General features: G+C 40.4%; 3 protein-coding genes across 5 annotated transcripts; 2 read left to right on the plus strand and 1 right to left on the minus strand.

Annotated features, from left to right (window-relative positions):
* Nucleotides 1-175: 175 nt before the first annotated feature.
* Nucleotides 176-2,580, plus strand: vhl (von Hippel-Lindau tumor suppressor). Its single transcript, XM_081379925.1, has 3 exons — nt 176-700; nt 1,596-1,718; nt 1,992-2,580. Exons 1-3 carry the CDS (start codon nt 505-507, stop codon nt 2,183-2,185), a joined length of 513 nt encoding a protein of 170 aa, XP_081236051.1. The 5' UTR covers nt 176-504; the 3' UTR covers nt 2,186-2,580.
* Nucleotides 2,581-12,612: 10,032 nt separating this feature from the next.
* tatdn2 (TatD DNase domain containing 2) lies at nt 12,613-23,628 on the plus strand. Of its 3 annotated transcripts, none has more exons than XM_081379877.1 (7): nt 12,613-12,716; nt 13,338-13,654; nt 13,821-14,174; nt 14,757-15,740; nt 15,831-15,958; nt 22,296-22,479; nt 22,598-23,628. In XM_081379877.1, the coding sequence occupies exons 2-7, from the start codon at nt 13,349-13,351 to the stop codon at nt 22,736-22,738; spliced, it is 2,097 nt and encodes a 698-aa protein (XP_081236003.1). In that variant the 5' UTR covers nt 12,613-12,716; nt 13,338-13,348; the 3' UTR covers nt 22,739-23,628. The 3 variants fall into 3 exon arrangements, with proteins under 3 accessions (XP_081236003.1, XP_081236004.1, XP_081236005.1); XM_081379878.1 differs by having other exon boundaries at nt 12,699-12,845; nt 22,598-23,323; XM_081379879.1 differs by lacking the exon at nt 12,613-12,716 and adding an exon at nt 12,738-12,937 and having other exon boundaries at nt 22,598-23,438.
* Nucleotides 23,364-24,514, minus strand: ghrl (ghrelin/obestatin prepropeptide; the record flags this gene model as incomplete). Its single annotated transcript, XM_081379723.1, has 5 exons — nt 24,403-24,514; nt 24,165-24,303; nt 23,937-24,017; nt 23,750-23,858; nt 23,364-23,374 (listed from the first exon to the last, which is right to left on the minus strand). The coding sequence occupies exons 2-5, from the start codon at nt 24,276-24,278 to the stop codon at nt 23,364-23,366; spliced, it is 315 nt and encodes a 104-aa protein (XP_081235849.1). The 5' UTR covers nt 24,279-24,303; nt 24,403-24,514.
* Between the last annotated feature and the right edge of the window lie 362 nt (nt 24,515-24,876).

A 24,876-nucleotide genomic window follows, 5' to 3' on the forward strand; every position in this document is an offset into this window, starting at 1 on the left:
AAATCCAAAATTAGAAAATAATTATGTTGCAAATATTATTTTCAGGATTCTGCTGAAATAGCCTAATTGAGGTCATGTGACAAAAGTGAATCATACTACTGTTTGAAACAAATGTTGCGTAATGCTTACTATATCTTATGCTACTTCTTAAAAGAGAAGGAAGTATACAGTATATACCGGAATAATTTAGTATTTCATTTCGAGCACTTCATGCGTCATGTTTTCATTTCCGACCAAACCACTAGAGGGAGGTGTTGGTATACTGTCGCGCGCTTTCTTCCTCACTGGCTCTCACGTTATTACGCAACAACAACAAACGTCAGTACAGATGGATGTCTGATAGTCACGTACGCGTTCTCTTCTTTCCGTTCGTGTTGTCTTTAAAACAGATCCCTGATGGCCCGAGCTGATAGTGAACTTTATCGTATCTAGTTTGTATCTGTTTGCGCTAGAGAGAACTAGCGAAGCTGTTATTTGTAGATTTGTGTTGGTCCTGTTCTGTCGATGCCTCAGGAATCTCAGGAGGGGCAGCAATCGCTGCCGCTGGTCCGATCTCTGGTCAGCCAGATGCCGACCATCGTTTTGTTCTGCAACAACAGCCCGCGCGTCGTGAAGCCCGTCTGGATCAACTTCCGAGGGGAGCCGCAGCCATACGTAGATATACAGCCGTACACCGGTCGAAGAATGACAACTTATGTGGGTTCGTCAAATTATTGTTGAATTACGTTCTTTATAAATTGGTAAAATTACAGTATGAGGCGTTCTGCTCGTTTTAATCCTGTTAACGTTGTTATACCTTAAGAAAAAAAAATGCCATTCAATGCACAAAATGGCTAACCACCAGTTGTTTTGCACTAGGCAAACCAAACTGTTCAGTCTGGTTGAGCTCAATTGAGCTGTATCTAGTCAAAGAAGAAACTGCTTGAAAAATTAACTTTGACCCCAAGTGTAAGTGATTCGAACCCATTGACATCTTGGTTAGACTTTTAGCAAGTGGTGTTCACTGCTCACTGCAGAGCAAATGGGTGGAGCTTGACATCCAGCTCCCCCTTTCTAGACGTAATGGGACCCTACCCTATCCCTAAACCCAGAGGTGGAGCTTGGGGAAGGTCAAGCTCCATCCATTATGTCCAGAGACATTGTCCACACAATGTACATTATGTAAACCCTCTTTGGATGTAATTTGGCTATAATGGGTGGAGGTAGGTTCAACCAAACCCTAACTTTAACCATGACTCCATCCCTCCACCCATTAGTTCAACCGAGGGGGAGCTGAATGTCATTTGGCTCTGCAGTGAGCACCATTTGCATTGCAGAGCCAAATGGGTGAAGCTTGAACTAGTCCAGCTCCACCTCTACACCTCTGTGGGCCTAAGGGGTGGAATTTAACTTAATTAGGCTTGGGCATAGGGTAGGTTTAGGGTTAGGGTGTGATTGGACCTTCTAGCTTCACGAGCAGCCTCTTGTTCTTGACTTCTTCATGGCAATAAAATGAATAATCTCAAAGATATTGTCTCTTGTCTCTCTACTAGGGTTAGTAGTGCAATAATCTATTTGAATGACATTTTCTTATAATGCATTTCTGTTTACGTCAGGACACCCATGGATGTTTCGGGATGCAGAGACTGACGATCCAATGGTAGTCAATAGTAAAGAGATGTACTTGCCAGCCTCCGTTGAAAATGGACAAGTCTCAATTGCGCACATCACATTGCCTGGTAAACACTTTTTTTCAGTATTCAGGCTGATAACCAATTCACTCCTTTTATAAATTTGAAATCTTACACTAATATTGAGTAACTGTGATAACTGTATTTCTAGGCACGGCAAAAAAAACAACACTTGACATTATTTTCATTGTAAACGAAAGATCTTTAAAAAAAAATCTGGAACCACACACACACACACAATTATAGGATCATTAATCAGACTGTGAATCTGAAACCTTTGTGAATCTAAAATTAACTTTGCACTTAATATTTGTTTACCAGTGTTGACCTTGCGAGATCGCTGTCTGCAAGCTGTGAGGCGGTTGGTGCGCAGAGAAGATATCTGTAGGCTGGAGATCGCCCGCTGCCTACAAGATGACCTTTCTCAGAGACCCAGCATCCACGCCGATCTACGACGCATTAGCCAGCGAGTGGAACAGAAGTTACTGGAGAACAGAGAACAGCAAAACAGATGAAAATATGAGCGTTAACTTGGACATATTTACTGAGCAGACCTGTGCACCAGCACCATATACAACGGACAATGTAGTCTGACACTGTAAAATACAAACCTGAAATCAGGCGGAATATTTTCTTAAGCAAATGGATGCTTTAAACATGTATCAAGCAATGCATTCAGGTCATTTAGGCTTTAATGTGTGGCACTGAATTGAGAGCCCACAGAAAGAACTTTAGAAAATGCAGATTTTGTAGTAGACCTTGCAATAGCTCTCGGGTATACTTTTACTCTGTTACCAATAACTTTATACTTGGAAAAATTTTCTTTGTAAATAAAATAAATAAACATTTTGTAATTATATCAAACTTTCTAATTAAATCTAACGACTCTTGCATCAAGCCAGTATTCATTATCTATCCATCTATCTATCTATATATCTATCTATATCTATATATATATCGTTGGCAAGGGAGGTACGTTACTAGCACGTCCTTGATCCCCCACTTTATGCTTCGCGTTGGCATTGGCGTGTGGGGTTTGCTGAGGCTGGTTGGTGTAATTTAAGGTGAGCGGCTTGGACCTCAACCTTGCTGATAGTTGCAAGATTTTTCCCAGATCACAACCGCACTCCACTGGACCTTGTTTGTGGAGTGAACCACAAGAACAACCTGTGAACGGAGACCTTAAAGGTGGTATCAGTGATTTCAGGCCCAAAAATATATATATTTTTTTTTCCTAACGATCCGCTAGCTGCCCGCCCCATAAGCATGCCGTCAAAAAAAACATGTCTCTGTAGGCACCCTAGGCTCTGAGATCTGCACACAAAAACAAATGGTTTAGCCAAACACTCAAAACCAAAACAAATAGTGTTCCAACCAATCACCGACAGGGGGAGGGTGTTGTGAGGTTTTGTGCTCGTGCACGGCTGCACGCAAAGTCAGAGCTGAAGAAAAAGCTGGCTCAAAACCTCACAACACCCTCCCCCTGTCGGTGATTGGTTGGAACACTATTTGTTTTGGTTTTGAGTGTTTGGCTAAACCAATTGTTTTTGTGTGCAGATCTCAGAGCCTAGGCTGCCTACAGACATGCGTTTTTTTGACTGCATGCTTAGGGGGCGGGCAGCTAGCGGATCGTTAGGAAAGATTAGATGAATGTGATAAAAATATTTTTGGGCCTGAAATCACTGATACCACCTTTAAGTATTTTTGTTAGTGACACATGTATTAACTCATCTGCTTGTCTGGCCGGTCGTCCTTTTTTGATGAGACCTGTAAAATTTCATGTTAAACAGTAACAAGACAATGTTTTATTTGGAACAGAATCAGTTCTGTTCGATGGGATCCATCATGACATCCTGCAAAAGGAAAAAGTTAAGTATGGGGTGGACAGGGCAAGCTTGCTTGCTCTCTGCCTTCCCCAAAGTTATGCGCTGCACAGGTGTGGCATTGTTTCTTTCTGCCATGACAAGCCATGGCCGTTATTTTATTGGGTATATTTTACCCTGTGGGCCCACTTAATTAGGGGTGCGCCGATCCGATATTCGGTATCGGTATTAGTCCGATACTGGCCAAAATCACTGGATCGGATATTGCATGAATCGCGGGAGTATAACCCGATCCGATACGATCACGTCCCTTAGTCCTAAATTGTCATACAAATGCTTAACAACACCTGAGAGACATGCCGTAAAGAGAGATGAGCAACACGCGTCACGCAGGGTTGCCAGATTTTCACATACAAATCCCGCCCAATTGCTTCTTAAAAATAGCCAATTCGGGGTGGGAGCTCCCAGCTAACAATTTTTGGTTCCCAGAACGTTAGTTTTTGGTTCCCAGAACGTTCTTAGAACGTTAGTTTATGGTTCCCAGAACGTTATTTTTTATGGTTTGTTTTTGGTTAGCCAGGAAAGTTTTCTTAACGTTCCCAGAACGTTAGTTTTCGGTTCCCAGAACGTTCTCAGAACGTTAGTTTTAGGTTCCCAGAATGTTAGTTTATGGTTCCCAGAATGTTAGTTTTTGGTTCCCAGAACGTTCTCAGAACGTTAGTTTTAGGTTCCCAGAATGTTAGTTTATGGTTCCCAGAATGTTAGTTTTTGGTTCCCAGAACGTTAGTTTATGGTTCCCAGAACGTTATTTTTTATGGTTTGTTTTTGGTTAGCCAGGAAAGTTTTCTTAACGTTCCCAGAACGTTAGTTTTTGGTTCTCTGAACGTTAGTTTTCAGTTCCCAGAATGTTTTTTTATGGTTTGTTTTTATTTAGCCGGTAAAGTTTTCTTAACGTTCCCAGAACGTTATATTAACGACCCCCTAACATTATTCTAACTTTCAACTAACCTATATTCATCTCTTTTTACTTTAATAAAATACAACAGTAAATATATAAATAATCAGCATACAGTCCATGTTTTTGTTGATTCATCATTTAATTGTTGCTAAAAAAACATAATCATGGGGTATGCATCACATTCAAAACATTCGCAAAAGGTGCAAGAACATAACAGTTTTATTAATAAACACTACTAAAAAGCTACTTTTAATTTTTCATTTCATTTAACTTTTTTTAACACTAATTATTAGTTGTAGATTGTGCACATTCAAAACATTCATAAAAAAAGTGTAAGAATATTAACAAATGAATAAAATTAACAAAATAAAAATACCTACACTGTTAGAAAAATCTGTAGAAATTACAGTATTACTGGCAGCTACTTGCCAGTAACTTACTGTAGATTTAAATTGATGTTATTTACTGGCAACAATTTGTTCAAAATTAAATGAACATTAAACATTAACAAGTCTTTATCTTTACAGAATAAAACTAAAATAACAGCCTCATGCAAAGCATTCTGGGAACCAAAATCTGAAGGAAAAAAAAAACAGAAAAAGGTTGATGAAGATTTCTGGTTCCCAGAATGCTTTGCATTAGATTGTTATTTTATAGTTTTATTCTGTAAAGACAAAGACTTGTTAATGTTTAATGTTCATTTAACTTTGAACAAACTGTTGCCAGTAAACAGCATAAATTTAAATCTACAGTAAGTTACTGGCAAACAGCTGCATAACTACAGCAAATTTTTTACAGTGTACTTTTAAATTTAATTTAACACTATACTTTCAAACACTTTTATTAGTAGGCAAATGTAGATTCTGCACTTGAAACCTCTTCCATCTTCACCAGTCATCTGTAAATATAACAAAGAATAGTAATTATAACAAAGAAAAGTAAACAGTAATATTCTTTTTTATCGCCTTAAAAGGAAATGAGAAAAGCAATAAAAAAGCATTTTTATCAGGCTCCTATGTGAGGCGATTCCATTTTATTTATCCATGGCACATGCATTTTGTTATATGCAGCCCAATGTTTTCCAATGACTTGTTTGCATTATTTAGGTATTTAATTAAAAAAATTTGTTAGGCAAAAAATAGGCCTATGTGTTCATATTAGTTTACAGTGCATTAACTATAGCCTAATTTTAACAGATACAACTTTGGATCTTAAAAATGTCTTAGAAAATGTTGAGCTTAACTTTAAGATTAATAAATGCTTTAGAAGTAATTGTTCACTACTTGTTGGTTCATGTTAACTAAAGCTAACAAAATGAAACCTTATTATAAAGTGTTACCATTTTTTAATAAAGAGAGAGTTGGCCATATGAGTATAAAATTAATTTTAGGAATCTTAAACTGGTTCAAACTATACTGTATTGTATATTCAACTAATACTAAGCACAAATGGCATTATAATACCCCTTTCATTTGCCCTCCAGGTGGGCGTTCCTATAATGGTGTGACGTCACGTGAAAACAATGAATTAACCATCCAGTGAATATTTTTAAGTTAAATAAATAAGTTTACTTTCATTCACACATTGAAAAATTGCCAGCAAAACCTTTACAAAACTATCAAAATCTCTCATATAACGTTACACATAAAATGTGATTAAAAGCCTAAACTTACAGCTCAAGTTAACCTACCTCTAACTGTTAACGGTTGAGATGCTAGCGGACTTTTCCCGAAGACACTAAATCATTTCTACAAAGTAAATATTCAACGGAAGCGAGTCATTTACATTAAAGAATGTGACAGAAGCATTTGTATGTACTATTTATGTAAGTTTGGGGACTTAACTTACCTGAAAGTAGTGAAAACAACAGTGAGAGACGGAGTTACAGCTTGTGTCAGTTGAGCTGCCGTCCCGTTTCCATGGTAACGCCCTCCGCTCCAGTTCAAATGCAACTCGAATGTTCAGCGCGCGCTCCCATAGACAGTAAATGAAAACGCGCTCCCATCAAAACAGGTAAGTCACGCAGCATTTACATAAAAGTAGAATTGATGGAGGGAATTATTTTATAATCAGATAAAATATCTTGAAAAAATCTTTGGTTTGTTCCTATTTTAATAAAACCTGTTTAATTGTAACCTCAGTGAGCTGAGTAGGCTACACGGTGTTCCACTCTTAATGACATAGTTTCTTTATTTGTATTATTTTGTCAAGATTTTCATAGCATTGTATATAAGACATCAAGTCCCTGATGTGCCGTTCAGTGACAGGGCAGTATGTGAGTCTTACAATTGATTGCAGTCAGTTTTGCAAAATAATAACTTAAAAATAACCATTAGGGAACGTTCTCTATAAGTTATTTTTAGGTTATTTAAAAGTAACTACCCTGCAACGTTCTGGGAACGTTATTTTATGGTTGCAAAATAATAACTTAAAAATAACCATTAGGGAACGTTCTCTTTAAGTTATTTTTAGGTTATTTAAAAGTAACCACCCTGCAACGCTCTGGGAACGTTATTTTATGGTTGCAAAATAATAACTTAAAAATAACCATTAGGGAACGTTCTCTATAAGTTATTTTTAGGTTATTTAAAAGTAACCACCCTGCAACGTTCTGGGAACGTTGTTTTATGGTTGCAAAATAATAACTTAAAAATAACCATTAAGGAACGTTCTCTATAAGTTACTTTTAGGTTATTTAAAAGTAACCACCCTGCAACGTTCTGGGAACGTTATTTTATGGTTGCAAAATAATAACTTAAAAATAACCATTAGGGAACGTTCTCTATAAGTTATTTTTAGGTTATTTAAAAGTAACCACCCTGCAACGTTCTTGGAACGTTATTTTATGGTTGCAAAATAATAACTTAAAAATAACCATTAGGGAACGTTCTCTATAAGTTATTTTTAGGTTATTTAAAAGTAACCACCCTGCAACGTTCTGGGAACGTTATTTATGGTTACATAAAAATAAAACCAAAAAAGAACGTTCCCCTAACGTTAGTATTTGGTTCCCAAAAAAATAACCAAATGGAAACCAAAAACTAACGTTAGGGGAACGTTCTGTGTTAACTGGGAGAGACCGCGACTTCATCTGGCTGGAGTTTCACGTTACTTTCTCCCGGATGCCTGTTAGATCACAACACTGGAGTAGAGAGCACTACTGTTCAGAAATTAAAACTGTTAAAAGGCTCAAACTAATTGCATAATATAACACTACGCATCAATATCTCTTCCCTGTGTGCTTTGAACTTTTCAATGCGAAGTGCTGTCGCTGTGCACTGTGACTCCATGTCGCTTCAAGCGCATCATTCTGCGCACGAAATGCGCATAAGCGTTTTGTGCCGCTTGGAGCCTTTCATATTACAATACTTTTGAGCAACGAAAGTTTATTGATAGCTTTAGTTGTTCTGTCCTATCTATCATATGCTGCTGCTTCATTAAAAAGCTGCGCTTAAAATTTTAAAAGAAATGTTTTTTAATTATATAGTAGCCTATATATTTTGTCCGTTTTTTGTTTTACAAAGTTAGGAAAATAATGTTTAAGTCAAGCTTAAAAGCCTTTCTCAAAAGAATAATCACAGTCTCTTCCCCACAGTCAAGCATACAGATACAGTTTATTAGGTAATTCAGCACTTTTTTGAATTATTATTATTTTAGTATCGGATTGGTACTCGGTATCGGCCAATACTGAATCCCAGGTGTCGGAATCGGTATCGGAGGCAAAAAAGGCGGATCGTGCCACCCCTACACTTAATACATTTAGATACAGCTGTTTTGATTGACATAATTTATTTGTCTTGGAACACCATATTTCACACACACTTTCACACACCCCTCTCTGGCCAGAGATTCATACCTTTTTGTCTGCCATAACAGTTTATGAACTGAATGGGGATATATGTTTATTAGGTGTGGAATACCACCAAATCTGAACGGTAACAACTTTCACGACGACAGAAACTACTGAACGTAGACACACTGTGGCATTCCCCGTTAGGATATAAATTTTCAATTGTCCGATGAAGTCGCCATGTGAGTTTAACACAGTGAACGTAAACCTAATTTTTCAAACTCAAATAGATTAAACACTTTAAATAATAATCGTATAGACCTACAGTTGCAGTTGAGTGAGTCCGTTTTAATTTCTCAGATGCAATTTGTCATTCATTGCACAATTTCAATTTTTCTAACTTTTTGTTGTTGCTCATAAGCTATTTAAAAGAAGATTTGGAAATCTTCACACAATCTTTGATCCATGGACAAAAAGAAAATAACATTTCCATCTCGTACCTCTGGTGATGACAGCATGATTTCAAAAGTTTATAATTAGATCCATTATTTTCAGTGAATCTAGAAAATTACCTTTTAAATGAAATGGAGTGACCAATATTTTTGCTTTTCCAGCCATAATTTCTCTTGTGGCCTATATTGTATTTTTCTTTTCCATAGAATTCTGCATAGTCAATATCCTATTCATGCCTTTACCACTAGTTGGTTAGTGTAATCACCTTCACTATGCCAAATCCAGCCTCAGTTTTAACCGATTCGTGAGTCATGCTCTCACTTCCGCTATTGAACTTCCTGCAGTAGGGCTGTTACTGGTACCTACTGAAAGCAGGTTCAAAGAGTTAGTTGAAGAAATATGAAGAATTGCTGAAACCAGTGAATAATCAAAACCAATCAAGTTAATATGATAATTAACTAAATTTGAAATGGTCTCTGTAGTGACCATTGAAAATGCAGCACCTGGCACACAAAGCTGATACACTGGATTGTCTTTCTGTGTGGATTGTCATTCAGTTGAACTTCAGGCTGATACATTGGATCGTCAGGCTGTGATGGCACTCTCCTCGGTCTGGCTTTTGATCCATTCTGCCACAAAGTTGCATAATGCATGGCAAAATTGTCTTTAGGAAAAGTCTCAAGTGAATTGTCACCTTTGCACTGAATCAGTCTCCCCATACTGACCCCTCTCAGAAGTGTCAACTTCCTCTTTTGGAGGGTGGCTAAATGACTCTAAGATGTCTGTTATGTGCTTGTTCAAATCACAATTTTAAATTGGTCACACAATCTCATTCTCATACTATGCACAATGCACAAAAATGATCTTAGTTAACATAAACCAAAATCTTAGAATCTCTGCAATGGATCGGTTATTTTTTTCACACTGTCTCCCACAAGGGATAACGGGATACAAATTCTAGACACCTTCAGATAGAAAGTATAATATTTAAAAACATGTGCAGTTAATATCTTATTATTCATCACTTTAAGAACACCTATTGCTCGGTTTTATATATCTCATATACATTAATAAATCAAAGTCTAACTCATAAAAGTTGCTTCATGACTCAAAATTTCCTAATTATCACAGAGTGCATATTCCTATTATTATGATTTATAATTTTAACAATTTCTGCATTTTTTTTATTTTATCTATTGACCTTATTTCAACATTTCTCATTCTCTCTTTGTCTTTCTTTATATTCAATCAGATTCTTCTTCAAACAAAAAACAAGTTTCATTTCTACATCATCTCAGGGTATTTTTCCTCCCAAATCTGGTTTCCAGCATGACTAGTTGCTATTTGCAGAACAAAGTTTTATTAACAACTTTCTGGGCGCACTCTCAAAAACAACAAATAAAATACTCAACATATACTAATTTGGTTGAATTTAACCATAATCATTGCCCTTATTAGCCAAGGTAAAAACTTTTTTTTTAAATCCTTAAATCTTTTAAAATCTGATCACCAGTTTTCTTCTAAATTTTACTTAACAGAATAGCCAATTTTCAATTAAACCTTTCAATTAATTTAGAAGCATTTTAAAGGAAAAAGTGTGAAGTGTGTCATCCTACCTAATACTTTAAGTCCTTTTAGCCCGTCTAGAATGGTCCCTCTGTCGAACAGGTTCTGCAGTCTGGCAGAATGAAGACAACGTGTTTCCTCGCTCCCATCCACCAGAGGGAGATTCCGAGGACTCCCCGGATCTGGCCTGCCAAATTGTGGTAGATTTTCCCTAAACCTAACTAACTGGGTCGTCTCCAATTGACGTTCCCTATATAGCTACCTGGGTCGTCTCCACGTTTCCAAACGTCTCGAATCGACGTTTAATATATAGTCTACTTAATTAACTTGCTTCCTTCCCCAACTAGCTTTCTTCCTGCGGAGGAATAATCGACAAACAGACTTTAACAAATGTCCTTTAAATGCTTTAATCACGGCCGGAGGATCTCTCGAGCAGTTCTCAGAGAATCTCCCCCAAGAAGAAGCAAGGCCGGAGGATCTCAGACAAATTCCATTGAGAATCCCACCAGCTAACACGAATACAACAGTTTTTATAGAATAGGGAGGTATGACAAAATGATATGAATTGGATTGGTTCTTCATATGCAAACCCTTCTGTTGTAAAGCAAACTTTGTTTTAATGATTACTTCATTGTTAATCACAAGGTTCAAAGTTTCAATTCCTATATTTGTTATTTTTACACTCACACAACCAAAGTCAGAGGGGTATGGCAACACAACATAGAACAATTAAAAAACGCAGGACAGAACGTTTTAGTACATTGTGTTTCAAAGTGTTATCATGTTAGGCCTAAATAGAGAAATAAGGTTAGATGTTAGAAACATGGTTAGTTTAATATACAGTTTACTATCTATCTATTAAAAATCCACCACAGAATCTATCCAAAACTTGTTTAAAACGTTTCTTTCTTTTTTTGTCATTAGGCAAATAGCAAACTGAAACAGCTAAATAGTCTTTATTCACACATGATAACAAAAAAAACAAACATAATATTTTCTATGGCATCGTTTGGCCTTGATAGCAGCTTCCATTCTTGCTGGCATTGTTTTTATGTACAGTACTTTTTCACAGTCTCTGTTATTGACTTCCAAATAGTTTCTAGTTGTTCCCAAAGGCTTGCTTTTGATGAAACTTTTGTGCGATCTATCTAATCCAAAATTTGTTCAATAGGATTAAAGTCCGGACTTTGACTTGGCCAACTTTGACTAAAGAGCTTACACATAATGGTGAATTAACCATTACAGAAGCATATAAAACAATATTTTGGTGATAGCCAATACTGTTAGTTTAGGACAGCTGTGACACAAACCTTACATTAGATGGTCAGGCCTAGGCCTATCTAATAAATTGTTAAGCACTGTGTGTGTGTATATATAGGCCCTATATATATATATATATATATATATATATATATATATATATATATAGCAGTTTTCTCTAAAAGTGGTTTTGCTTGGTTTTAAACATCTACTTCAAACCCATCTTAAATTACAATACATTTTCTGATGCATCTTTCGAACTAAAATGAGGCATGATGCATTAAGGTAGGTATTAATTATTTAACAATAGTAGATTTTAACCAAAATTGTGAACTGTTCTCATTTCAAGGATTTTGTTTTATATAACATAACTGTCAGGTTGGAGCAAGTTGTCACATGTTTTCCTGTAGCTCAAACATTAGAGTTGGCGCTTGCCAATGTCATGGGTTCGATTCCCAGGGAAAGCAATAATTGATAAGAATGTAAAATGCGTAAATGTAAAAATAAATGCTACAAGTTTATACAATTTATTAATTATAATATTTGTTGGCCAAAACAATGGTTTGATGTTTCTGTATTTATATGAACTGTTTGTGTTTTATCGCTTTTGAACTGATTTTTTATTTATTTATTTTTTATACATTTAGATGAAAAGCACTTTAACAACTTACCCCATATAGTATGACAATTGTTCCTCGGTAACGTTAGTTCTGGGGCGTGTTGCCATGAAGATCAACGTGTTTTACTCGAACTGCATCTTTTCTTCTTCTGGGCATTGTGGGCAAAAACGTCATGTTCAACGGCTTTTTTTTTTTTTTTTTTTTTGACTTTTTTTTTTACTTTTTTGTGACTTTTTGTAAGTATCCACCTTACAGAAAATTGCTTTTCAGAAATAAACCCACCCTGGGATATACTACCTCTTAAGTTTCTATACAAATACAAGTGATATTGCATTTAATCTTAATTCTGTAGGTCAAATTAAATGTTGATTTTCATACTTCTTTAAAGTCTACACACATGCTTGAAATGGAGGAATGTGCACACTCCATACTTGGTGCGGCTCAAACTAAGCGTTCACTACCCATGCTATCCAGGGTCCAGTACGGTGAGGACCGTTGACAGCAGTGAGCAGTGAAGGCATCGCTAATTACTTACGCACGTGATCCACCTGAACTTTCATCCGCATAGGCCTTAAGGTTTGTGAGATTAACTTTGATGTTGCTTTGACATAATCGGGTTTAATCAAGACTATAACACACTTTCAGACTGTTTTCCTTTCTTGTGTTCGCCGTTATGTGCACTGACGCTTGGGGTCACAGTTTTAGGTCAGGCATGAGGTTTCTGCTAATTACTAGCATCTGTAGTTAACTAATAGCTTTTTAAATAAACATATTACCGCGTGTTACAGTGTACACAGGTTTGTGCTTTTATTTAATAATGTATAGAAATAAATAGATAGTATAAAAGAGCCGTCGATGTGTTTCTAACCTTTTAGCTAACCTACAGAAAATGCCTGTCTGCTGACCAATGCGTTTTCAAAGATACGTGTAAATATTGAATTAAAATGATATATTAATTAATTAATTAAGGGAGTAAATATAACTCCCTTTTACTTAAGTGAGTCTCAAATGTAAGCCTACTTGTAACTGCATCTTGTTGCTGGACTGCATCTCCACTTTGAATTTACAGTGTTTTGTTTGTTTTCAGTTTTTCAAAGAACCTGGAAGTGAACCCATCTCAAAATTGGCTTAGAAACAGCTGCATCTGTTTGTGGTTCTGATTCATGACCCATGTATACATTTTCTTTCTTTCTCAAGATCCTAGTACGATGAACCGCAAAAGGGAAAAGGTGAAATTGACATGGCTGAATAAGCCGCTGAACTCCCCCAGAAAGCTCATGAAGAACAGTGTGGGTGTGGCGCTGCCCACATGCTGGGATGTAGATGGTCAGGATAGTGGTATGAGCGAGGCTGGCTCTCCTGGCCTGAACACATCTACTGGGTCAGCTGGACTTGGCGACGTGGAAAACATCCATCTTACCACTCCAAAGCACTCTTCACGAAGTACACCTAAATCACGCTTAAAATTGACTGGACCCCACCGAGCACTCCGGAAAAAAAACAGTCCTGGTGAGGTGAGTAACTATAAGGATTTTTTTTATTTTTTTTTTTCAGTTTCCCCAGTCAATATATATAATATTTTATAGTGGAATTAAATATGTTTTATGTAACTTAGTAGTAGAAGTGTGTATTTAAAAATTGCATGTATTTGAGAGGATTTCCATGATTTGTGTTTTTTAGGACACTGTTACAGGGCAACAATCCTCTGTTGAACCTTCACCTCCCTCTGCTGGGAAAAAACACAGGAGTCCAGAGGATGGACAGAAAATCATTTATCTCAAGGCGCTGAATGATGCAGTGGGGAATGCAGACAAAAAGTCATCATTTGGTGGGCCTAAAATTTTATTTCCGAAGAAAACCCCAGACAAACCTGTGAAGGTAGAGGAGGAGGAAAACCTCTCTGACCTTGATTGCTGCTCATTCAGTGAGAAGAATGAACCACTTTCTCTGTTCACGACTAAGGATGATGAGCCTCCCCCGCTGGAGATCATTTACACAGAAGATGAGGGGGAAGTAATAAAGCTGGACACCAGGGTAATGGATACTACTACTTTTTTGGGGGGGAAATAAATTAATTATTATGTTCAGCAAGAATTGATCACAAGTGCCAGTAAACACTTTTACATTGTTGCAAAAAATACATTAAATAATGATGTTCTTTAGCATTTCTATTCATCAAAGAATCCTGACTTTTTTTTTTTTATCATTGTTTCATAAAGAAAATTGAATATTGATGAATAAGCACCAAATCAGCATATTAGATTGATTTCTGAAGAATCATGTGACATTAAAGACTGAAGTTATGATGCTGAAAATTCAGCTTTGCATCACAGGAATTAGCAAACCAGAAAACAGATATTTTGAATTTTAGTAATATTTCCCAGTACTACTGTTTTTACTGTATTAGTAAAATAAATGCTATCCTGTTGAGCATGAGAGACTTTACAAACATTAAAAAAATTATCTGTTTTATTATATATATATATATATATATATATATATATATATATATATATATATATATATATATATATAATCCTATATAAAGCATGTTTATTCTGCACTATTTTAAATGTCTTTTAAAATAATTGTTACTGAGTTTGTCTCTATGCACAGAGTGTGATCCTAAAGAGGCCAGAATCGCCGGATTGGTCGGATGTTGAGGACTCGGAGCAGGTTGAAGTTTTCTCGCAAGATGAGTCCTTTGAGCCAAAGGGGCAACAAACAAAGCTTAAAAGGGATTGTGAGCTTGTGGACTTCAATGACGCTCCTCCACCATTGGAACTCAACCCTTACTCCTCATCACCAGCAGCTTTAAAGCCTTCAACATTCTCACAAGCCCTTTGGAAATTAGAATCTCATGGGGCTGACACTACCCCAACCATCCCAGCCAGGGATGTGGAGCTGTGGTCAGAGCATCCGCCTCAAACTACAGCCTCTGACCTCGCAACCCCCAATAACTATTCATGCTATATGTCAGTTAAGCGGACCCTCAAATTACAGCAGTCCATCAGCAGCAGCTCTACGCTGGCCGATCCTTTTCCCGAGCTCAGAAGCATCACCTACGCCCCCTTCACACCTGAAAGGTGGGATTGCTCTCCTCATACTACACGCAGGACTTCGGAATCAAATTACTCATCCTCACGAATGCTTCTCCCTGCTGACAGTGACACCCGCAGGATGTCGGTTGGCTCAGAGCCTCTTTGGTTGTCAGATTTGACCTGCTCAAATGCAGATTCTGCAGGATTTATTGACACGCACTGTCACCTTGACATGCTCTATGGGAAGTTGGGTTTCCAGGGAAGCTTTCAAAGGTTTCAGCGCGAGTACGCAAGTAGTTTCCCTTTGGAGTTTAGGGGCTGCATCGCAGATTTCTGCAACCCACGAATCACAGAGAAAGAAGCCATCTGGGAGGGGCTACTGGCAGAGGAGAAAGTGTGGGGTGCATTTGGTTGCCACCCACATTTTGCCAAAGAGTATAACCACACTCATGAGCAAAGCATCTTGCGTGCTATGCGTCACCCTAAGGCCATAGCGTTTGGAGAGATCGGTTTGGATTACTCGCACAAGAATTCCACAGACTCAAGGAAACAGAAAGAGGTATGGCAGACTGGATGATTACCTCAAAAGGTTTTAAGCATGTGCCTGAGAGAGTCAAAAGAACATAATTTCTGTCTTTTTCCGTTCAAGGTGTTTGAACGACAGTTGGAGTTGGCCGTCACTCTCAGGAAGCCTCTAGTCATACATTGCCGTGATGCCGATGATGATTTGCTGAAAATTATGAAGAAGTGTGTCCCCCGGGATTACAAAATACACAGGTCAGTTCTCATAAAACAAACACTCGGGTCAGTTTTTTATGTTAGTTTTTAGAAATAATAAGTAATCTCATTTAAATAAAAGGCTCATATTTCAGTCTAACATTAAACTAAAGTAATAAGTTGTATTTGGAATTAAACAATGAAGCATGTTTTAAGGAGCATTAATATTTATTTGATGCATGTATTATTAAAATATTTACAATAGGCCTATTTGTTTTTTCCCTATTTTTAAATCATTCTGTCCAGTGTCCATACAGGATTGTTTTTCTTTTTCTTTTTTTCTTTCATATTGTAATAAGGTTCGTAGTGTAGGAAGGAAGAAGACAGGGGTCGGCTGACTGGGACTAACACTTTATTTCAAAATCAACAAATAAACAAAAGGTGCGCGAACAGCGCGTTCACCGTGCTTCCTGCACAGCAATAACAATCAAATAATTTCACAGTCTCTCGTGATCTCTCTCCTCGATCAGCTCGTGTGTGTAGTCCCAGTCCAATACTCTCTCTTCCTCTCTCTCTCTCTCCCCGGCTTTATGCAGTCTCTCCACGCCAATTACTGCAATCAGACACAGGTGTTCATCATCTGCACTTGACCTACTTACTCACCGCTCGGCCCCCACCTTTCTCTCCCGCTACAGACTTCGCGGAACCACGCCCCCCTCGCCACATACCCCCACCGCCCGACTCAGGCCGGGGAGCCATCCGGCCTGCAGCCTCCCCCCCCTCCTCCTGGAGAGGAAGTCAGCCACAGTCATCTGTGCACCCGGCCTGTGGATCACCTGGAACTTAAACGGCTGTAAAGCTAGATACCAACGAGTGATCCGCGCGTTGGTATCCTTCATGCGGTGGAGCCACTGCAGGGGAGCGTGGTCCGAACAGAGGGTGAACTCCCGTCCCAAGAGGTAGTAGCGGAGGGTGAGAACGGCCCACCTGATGGCTAGGCACTCCTTTTCGATGGTGCTGTACATCGTCTCTCTCTTTGAGAGCTTTCGACTGATGTACAGCACCGGCCGCTCTTCACCCTCCACCTCCTGGGACAGGACGGCGCCCATCCCTCTGTCCGATGCGTCGGTCTGCAGAATAAAAGGGAGAGAAAAGTTAGGGGCATGTAAGAGTGGGCCACCACACAAAGCAGCCTTTATCTGAGTAAAAGCCTGCTGACACTGCTCCGTCCACTGAACCGTATCTGGTACCTCTTTTTTAGTCAGATCAGTCAACGGGCTGGCGAGGTCCGAATAATTAGGCACAAACCTTCTATAATATCCCGCCAGCCCCAAGAACTGTCTAACCTCCTTTTTGGTCTTAGGTCTTGGACAAGTTGCAACTGCTGCCGTCTTATCAATTTGGGGACGCACTTGTCCATGACCCAAGTGGAAGCCCAGATATCTAACTTCCACTCGCCCAACCGCACACTTCTTTGGGTTTGCCGTGAGTCCAGCTCTTCTCAGCGTCTTCAGGACAGCCCGCAAATGCTGCATATGCCGCTGCCAATCGCCACTATAGATGATGATGTCATCCAAGTAGGCAGCAGCATATGCAGCATGCGGCCGGAGAATTCTGTCCATCAGACGCTGAAACGTTGCTGGAGCCCCGAACAAACCGAAAGGAAGGGTGACAAATTGGTGTAATCCGAACGGCGTGGTGAAAGCGGTCTTTTCTTTGGACATAGGTGATAAGGGGATCTGCCAATATCCCTTCGTTAAGTCCAGTGTCGAATAAAAACGAGCAGTACCCAGCCGATCAAGCAATTCGTCAATCCTAGGCATTGGATAAGCGTCGAATTTCGACACAGCATTCACCTTCCTGTAATCCACACAGAATCTGACTGAGCCGTCCGTTTTGGGAACCAAAACTATCGGGCTCGCCCAATCACTGTTGGATTCTTCTATTACTCCCATTTCCATCATTGCCTCTAATTCGCTCTGCACTACTTTTTTTTATGCTCTGGCAGGCGATACGGCCGGCTGCGAACTACCACCCCCGGCTCGGTCTCAACGTGGTGCTGAATGAGATCTGTACGACCAGGCAGAGGCGAGAACACATCAGCAAATTCTGCTTGTCTCTTTATGTCAGTGAGCTGGGATGGTGAGAGGTGGTCTCCCCCAGGGTCCAGAGCGAGGGATTGAGTTTTGATAAGCGCTTCTGGACCGAGATCCTCCTCTCCGCTCACCACCATCGCCAACAACACTGACTCCACCTCCGACCATTTTTTAAGGAGATTGAGGTGGTATATTTGATGTGCCCCGCCCCTATCTGTCCGTATTACCTCATAGTTGAGATCCCCAACTCGCCGTGTGACCTCGAAGGGTCCTTGCCACTTTGCGAGTAATTTTGAACTGGAAGTGGGAAGTAATACAAGCACTTTTTCTCCCGGTGCAAATTGACGCAGTCTAGCCCCCCTGTTGTACAACCGACTTTGTCTGTCCTGAGCCTGTAACAAATTCTCCATGGATAGCCGCCCCAAAGTGTGGAGTTTTGTTCTCAGGTCCATGACATACTGAATTTCATTTCTACTATTTGAAGGTCCGTCCTCCCAAGTTTCTCTAAGGACGTCCAACACCCCGCGAGGCTGACGTCCATAGAGAAGCTCGAAGGGGGAAAACCCCGTGGAGGCTTGGGGGACCTCTCGTACAGCGAACAAGAGGGGTTCTAACCATTTATCCCAATTTTTGGCGTCTTCATGTACGAACTTTCGAATCATGGTTTTTAACGTGCGATTAAACCGTTCGACCAGCCCGTCTGTCTGTGGGTGATAGACACTGGTACGAATCGCTTTAATGCCCAATAACTCGTAAAGTTCGCGTATAGTTCGTGACATAAACGCCGTGCCTTGATCGGTGAGAATCTCTTTCGGGATTCCCACCCGGGAGATCAATGAAAACAGAGCACTCGCCACACTTTTAGCGGAAATAGTGCGGAGAGGAACTGCTTCAGGATATCGCGTTGCATAGTCCACCAGGACCAATGCAAAGCGGTGTCCCCGTGCTGACCGTTCTAATGGCCCGATGAGGTCCATACCAATTCGCTCGAAGGGGGCCTGCATTAACGGGAGTGGGCACAAAGGTGCTTTTGGGTTAGCCGGTGGGTTTACCAACTGACATTCACGACAAGACGCACACCACTTGCGCACGTTCTCGTGAATACCCGGCCAAAAGAATCGGGCCATGAGACGATTTAGTGTCGCTGTTTGTCCTAAATGCCCGGCCATTGGATTACAATGAGCCGCCTGGAAAAGCATTTCCCGGCGGCTTCGAGGAACTAATAACTGAGTCGTATCTTGCTTTGACTGGGCGTCTTGGGTCACCCGATACAACTTATCTTTTAAAATTGAAAAATAAGGATAGGAGAGCGGTTGGTCAGGGTGGAGAAGCTGGCCATCGATGGATCGAACCTGATCAAAAGCATGTTTTAGAGTCTCATCCTGGGACTGCTCCAGGGGAAAATCATCGCGTTCGGGGAAGTTAATTCCTCCCAAAATGCTCTGTTCCCCTGAAACAGCACCCAGAGGTTCTGACTCAGCTTCACCCAGCTGAGCAACCGCCTCTTTTCCTTCTGGTTTCCCCCAAGAAGCATCCGTACACAAAATCCCTAATAATTTATTAAAGTCTGGCCAATCAGTTCCCAAAATTAACGGATGCCGGAGGTGCGGATTAATCGCTACCTCCACACTATGTTTTTGTCCCCTAAATTGAATTTCCACGGGCAATCTAGGATAATCCACCACATCCCCGTGCACACACCTTACCTTAACCATGCGGCCATTATCCAATGCCTTGGGCTGAATCAGGCTTTGATGCATGGAGGTTTGGTTACAACCTGAATCCACCAAAGCCCGATAGGTACCCCCCTTGATACTCACAGGTATCTGATACTGGCCAGCTTGATCGGGGGCAGCTCGTGGGGCGTCGGGGACCCGGATCAGTGTCCCCACCTCCATCACTGGACACCGATCTATGAAGTGACCCGGGTCCCCGCAGCGCCAACAAGCCGGCCCAGGCTTCCCCTCTACTCTGTGGGCAGGAAGCGGGTCAAGGAATTGGCGTGGAGAGAGTGCCGCAGCCGCTTGCGGGGGACCCGATCCGGCAAACGATCCCCCTCCCCGGGTAAAGGCTCTAGATGGAGCCGCCGGCTCGCTCTGGCTCCCCATCCTCCACCGCGGTAGAGGTTTTGGCGTTGGTCCTCCCCGAGTCCTGGGGAGGGGGACGGGCCTAGAGGGAGAGGGAGAGAGAGAGAGAGAGGAAGAGAGGCAGATGGAAGGGGTTCGCCGACCCCTGGACACGCCACCATCTGATCCTCCGCCAGCTGGATGGCCTGATTCAGCGACGTCGGGCGGTGGCACTGGACCCACTCTGCAGTCCTTGTAGGTAGTCGTGAGACGAACTGCTCCAGTACCACTCGATCTATGATTCCCTCGACGTCGCTTCCATCGGCCATCAGCCACTTGCGGCAAGAGTCCCGGAGCTGTTGTGCCAAGATGAAGGGTCGGCCGGACTCGTCGAGGCCCAGGGTCCTGAAACGCTGACGATGTTGTTCTGGGGTCCGGCCGACCCGCTGAAGTATGGCACGTTTGAGATCTTCATAGACCAGGAGGTTCCGGACTGGCAGTTGGTGTGCGGCCACTTGTGCTTCTCCAGAAAGCAATGGGATGAGCCGCATTGGCCAGTCCGTGGAGGGCCATCCCCTGTCCTCCGCTGACCGCTCGAAGAGGTCCAGAAATGCCTCCGGGTCATCCTGTGGCCCCATCTTGTTTAGCGGCAGCGGTGAGGACGCAGGTGTTTGGGGGACGGCCCTAACCTCCCGGTCTACCCAGCTCCGGAACAGCTCGCGGTCTTCATGCTGGCCTCGGAGGAGTGCTTCGAAGCGATGGTCTTGCTCCTCCTTTATGGCCAGCAGCTGGCGATGTTGTTCCTGGTGAAGACCGGCGAGCGTTTGAATGATGTCCGCAAATGGCGAGGCTGGCGGGGTTTGCATGGCGGCGATGATCTTCTTCCCTCCCGGGATTCGGCACCACTGTAATAAGGTTCGTAGTGTAGGAAGGAAGAAGACAGGGGTCGGCTGACTGGGACTAACACTTTATTTGAAAATCAACAAATAAACAAAAGGTGCGCGAACAGCGCGTTCACCGTGCTTCCTGCACAGCAATAACAATCAAATAATTTCACAGTCTCTCGTGATCTCTCTCCTCGTGTGTGTAGTCCCAGTCCAATACTCTCTCTTCCTCTCTCTCGCTCTCCCCGGCTTTATGCAGTCTCTCCACGCCAATTACTGCAATCAGACACAGGTGTTCATCATCTGCACTTGACCTACTTACTCACCGCTCGGCCCCCACCTTTCTCTCCCGCTACAGACTTCGCGGAACCACGCCCCCCTCGCCACACATATATATAATGTATATATTTTTTCTGCTTTCTTTTTTCTCTTATATTATTTGGATAAGTTTATCGTTTATAAAATAGAATATCTTATTTTTTGAAGTGAAATAACATTTTATTGTGAGATTCACCCTACTGCATAAAATGCCTACACTAATTCTAGTTAGTCAATGTTGCCAATTTAGCACCGTTCTTTACAAAGAAAAACTGACTAGCAACAAATCTAGCCAATTATTATTTATTTTGTTTTATTTTTGACTGCTGGTTTACATTCAGTTGCTTTCCATTGATAAAAAGTATGTAAATGAGAACGGCTTTATTGGACATTCGGCCATAGATATATAAACATAGTGCCTCATTAGCGGCTGTTTCTATGGGCCACTATATGTAAGCCGTCAGTCTTATTGGAACAGTCAAAACACCGGTTCGTGAACACTCGAGCAAGTTGACTGACCGTCTGCAAATGTACTTAGACGTATGAATATCTAAATCTGCAATAGACTTCAGCAGATGATTTTGCTAAACTTACAATACAACAAGACGAAGGCATCAGCTAACAAGACGTGCTATGTAATATTGAGTTAATACATATAAAAACACAAACCAACATTCTCGCCTGTGAAAGGTTATCCCATTTCTTCTAGAATTTAAATCTCAGCGGTTTCACAACCAGAAGCTGCGTCATCATTGATTCTCACTGTGAGTGACATCACACTGACCGTTCCAAGATGGCAGGCGTGCCGACATGCCTGGAGTGGTTCAATGTTGCATCTACGTGCATTCGGCTATATATTATATTAAAATGCAGTATATGAGCATGGATTAGGAGAGAAACCGCATTACGTCATTATCTGTATATGTATATGCAACAAACTTTTTGAGCAGGATTTTGCTACTTTCCATTGAAAATAGTTGGCAGCACTGGTCAGAGTTTATAGTGTACTAACCTGTGTTCATATGTTTGTTAGACACTGTTTCACCAACAGCTACTCTGTGATTGAGCCGTTCCTAAGTGAATTCCCTAACCTGTGTGTGGGTTTCACTGGACTGGTGACGTACCAACGCGCTTTGGAGGTTCGAGAAGCTGTGAGAAAAATCCCACTCGACAGAATCCTACTGGAGACCGATGCACCATATTTCCTACCCAGACAGGTATCAGTGCTAGTTACTAAGCACACATTTTTTGATTGCACTAACACATGTGCATGACTTGTCTAATTTGTCATTCTTTAAAATACACATACATTCAACTCTCTTCCTCTTTCTGTAGGTGCCCAAGTCCGTATGCAGGTTTGCTCACCCTGGTATGGGCATACACACACTGCGTGAGATTAGTGTGCTGAAAGGAGAGCAGCTAACCACAGTACTCCAAACAGTACGGCAGAACACTAGACACATATACGGACTGTGATTATAAACGCTGTGTTAAACTACTTATTTTATCAACTGGAGTCCTTCAAAATCTTGTCCTGCTTGTCCTGCTAGCAGTTTAGTCTTGCATCTTTGGCATTTTCTTTTCTTTTTTTAAAACCTTTTTCTTGTGTTTGCATCACAATGTCTTCAAGAATTGATATTCCAATGTACTATAGTGTGTGTTAGTGAGTGTATGAGCATTGCTACTTAAGTTTCTTACCGTGTTATAGGGAATTTCACATCTGTTAAAATCTTTAGCAATGATACATTTTAATATCTCTTCAGTTTTGTGTTTTAACATGGTTCTCTGTTCTCAGGTTTCTTTGGCCGTGTGTTTGCATACATGCTTACAAGTTATGTATGCTTTTGAGACATAAGTGACATAAAATGCCATCTTGTGTCTTCCCTTATATTAGAAACCAGTCATTTTCACATGAAAGTTTATGTAAAAGAAAATGTGAAACAGATTGTGAAAAACCACAACAAATAGCTTTTACCAAGTTGTTGGTTTTATATAAATATAACTTTTGTTTAAATAAATGTATATGCAACATGAATGGGTTTATGAAATTAATTTTTTGAGAAAGACAAGGCTGCTTTTCCTTTTGTGACTCCGTTAAAGGTTAAGTTTCATCTGTAACACAAACATGACCTTGAAACGCATGAGAGTGAGCAAAGAAAATAGAAACCAGAGGCAGAAAGTTATTTCTTTGTCATCCTTTATTTTGTCAAATCAATGTGTTAGAAGTTGATTTAAACTGTAAATTATTTTTATGATTTAGGAGGAGTTGATTTTTGTAGGATTGGTAGATCTTGTCAGAATTCTGAAACAAATGAGAACATACATTTAGCATGTTAGTTTGAAGAACACTAAAACTATTCAACTACAACATCAAACGGTGTCTTGAAGAATTTTCTGTCAGGAAACCACTTTTAGTTAAATCTGGGACTTTTTCTGGGAAATTTTCCATTTGTTTGGATCTGTTCTTAAAACAAGCATTTAGCTCACCAAATGGAGAATCGCTAAGAAGATTCACAAGAACCTTCTGCAGCACAGGACCGTATTTCTCATATTCTGCTTCACTCAGAGACACGGACAGTTGGAATGGAGCGCTCATCTAAACAGGTGGTGAGAACAAAGTATGACTAAAGTTGTAACTCATTGAAATATTTAAATGTGCACCTGCTGGTTTTACCATAAACTGATCATCCTCTTTAATCACTGGGATCTCTGACTCAGCAGCATCTCTTCTGCCCACCCGTGGTGGCCTTCGACCCTTGAAATGGGACACACACAATATATCTGATGCCAGACTTTGAGCATGAATTGATGTAATCTTGACCAACTTTATTTTTTAAATTGAGTTCCTAAAATTGGTTAACTCCAAAAAAACTCAAGACACATCCGCTAGACATATGCTCACCTGTGGTTTCTGATCAGGACTGAGGAAGCTGGTGCCGCCTCTTACAGATTCGACACATAAGGAAAGAGCACATAAGAGCAGGAACATGTGGCTGGCACGACTGCGCAGAGGCATCCTGGGAAAGTCACCCGGTTTAGTTCTGTTTTATGACAACAATCTTAACGACTGCACTTTAAAAGTAAAATCATTTTATATAAACTGAGTGTGCAGAAATAGTAAAAAAATCATTCAATCCCACCTTCTGTAATGATCAAACTGCTTCAGTAGGTCTGCACACAAAGATCTGCTTCTCACTTTTATAATAGCCTTTGGTTAACAATTAGCATTAAAATCTACAAATGAAACTGTGAAAACAAACAGAACTGAAAATCCCTGATTGTTACTGTATGTGAATGTGTGACAGAGATTTACCTTAAGGTGATATGAATATGATAAGAGATGATGACAAATAAAGTAATATGGTGATGTGGCTGCTGTGTCAATAGCTATATGTGTTACTAGACCACTGAACTATTGCCTTAGCAGGTTTACTTTACAGACCTGGCAATTCATCTGTAACCGGAGCAAATATTTGGTACGAACACACACTTTAAAGTGGACTCACCCTTGTACATGGTTGGCAGCATATTCTTCCAACAACATGATCCTAACTGATATGCATGTACTGTTTTTATGGCAATTAAAACAATTATTTTACACTTATTTTTATGGT

Source organism: Scardinius erythrophthalmus (genome assembly GCF_964197995.2).
Source record: "Scardinius erythrophthalmus genome assembly, chromosome: 12".
Classification (NCBI taxonomy): Eukaryota; Metazoa; Chordata; class Actinopteri; order Cypriniformes; family Leuciscidae; genus Scardinius; species Scardinius erythrophthalmus.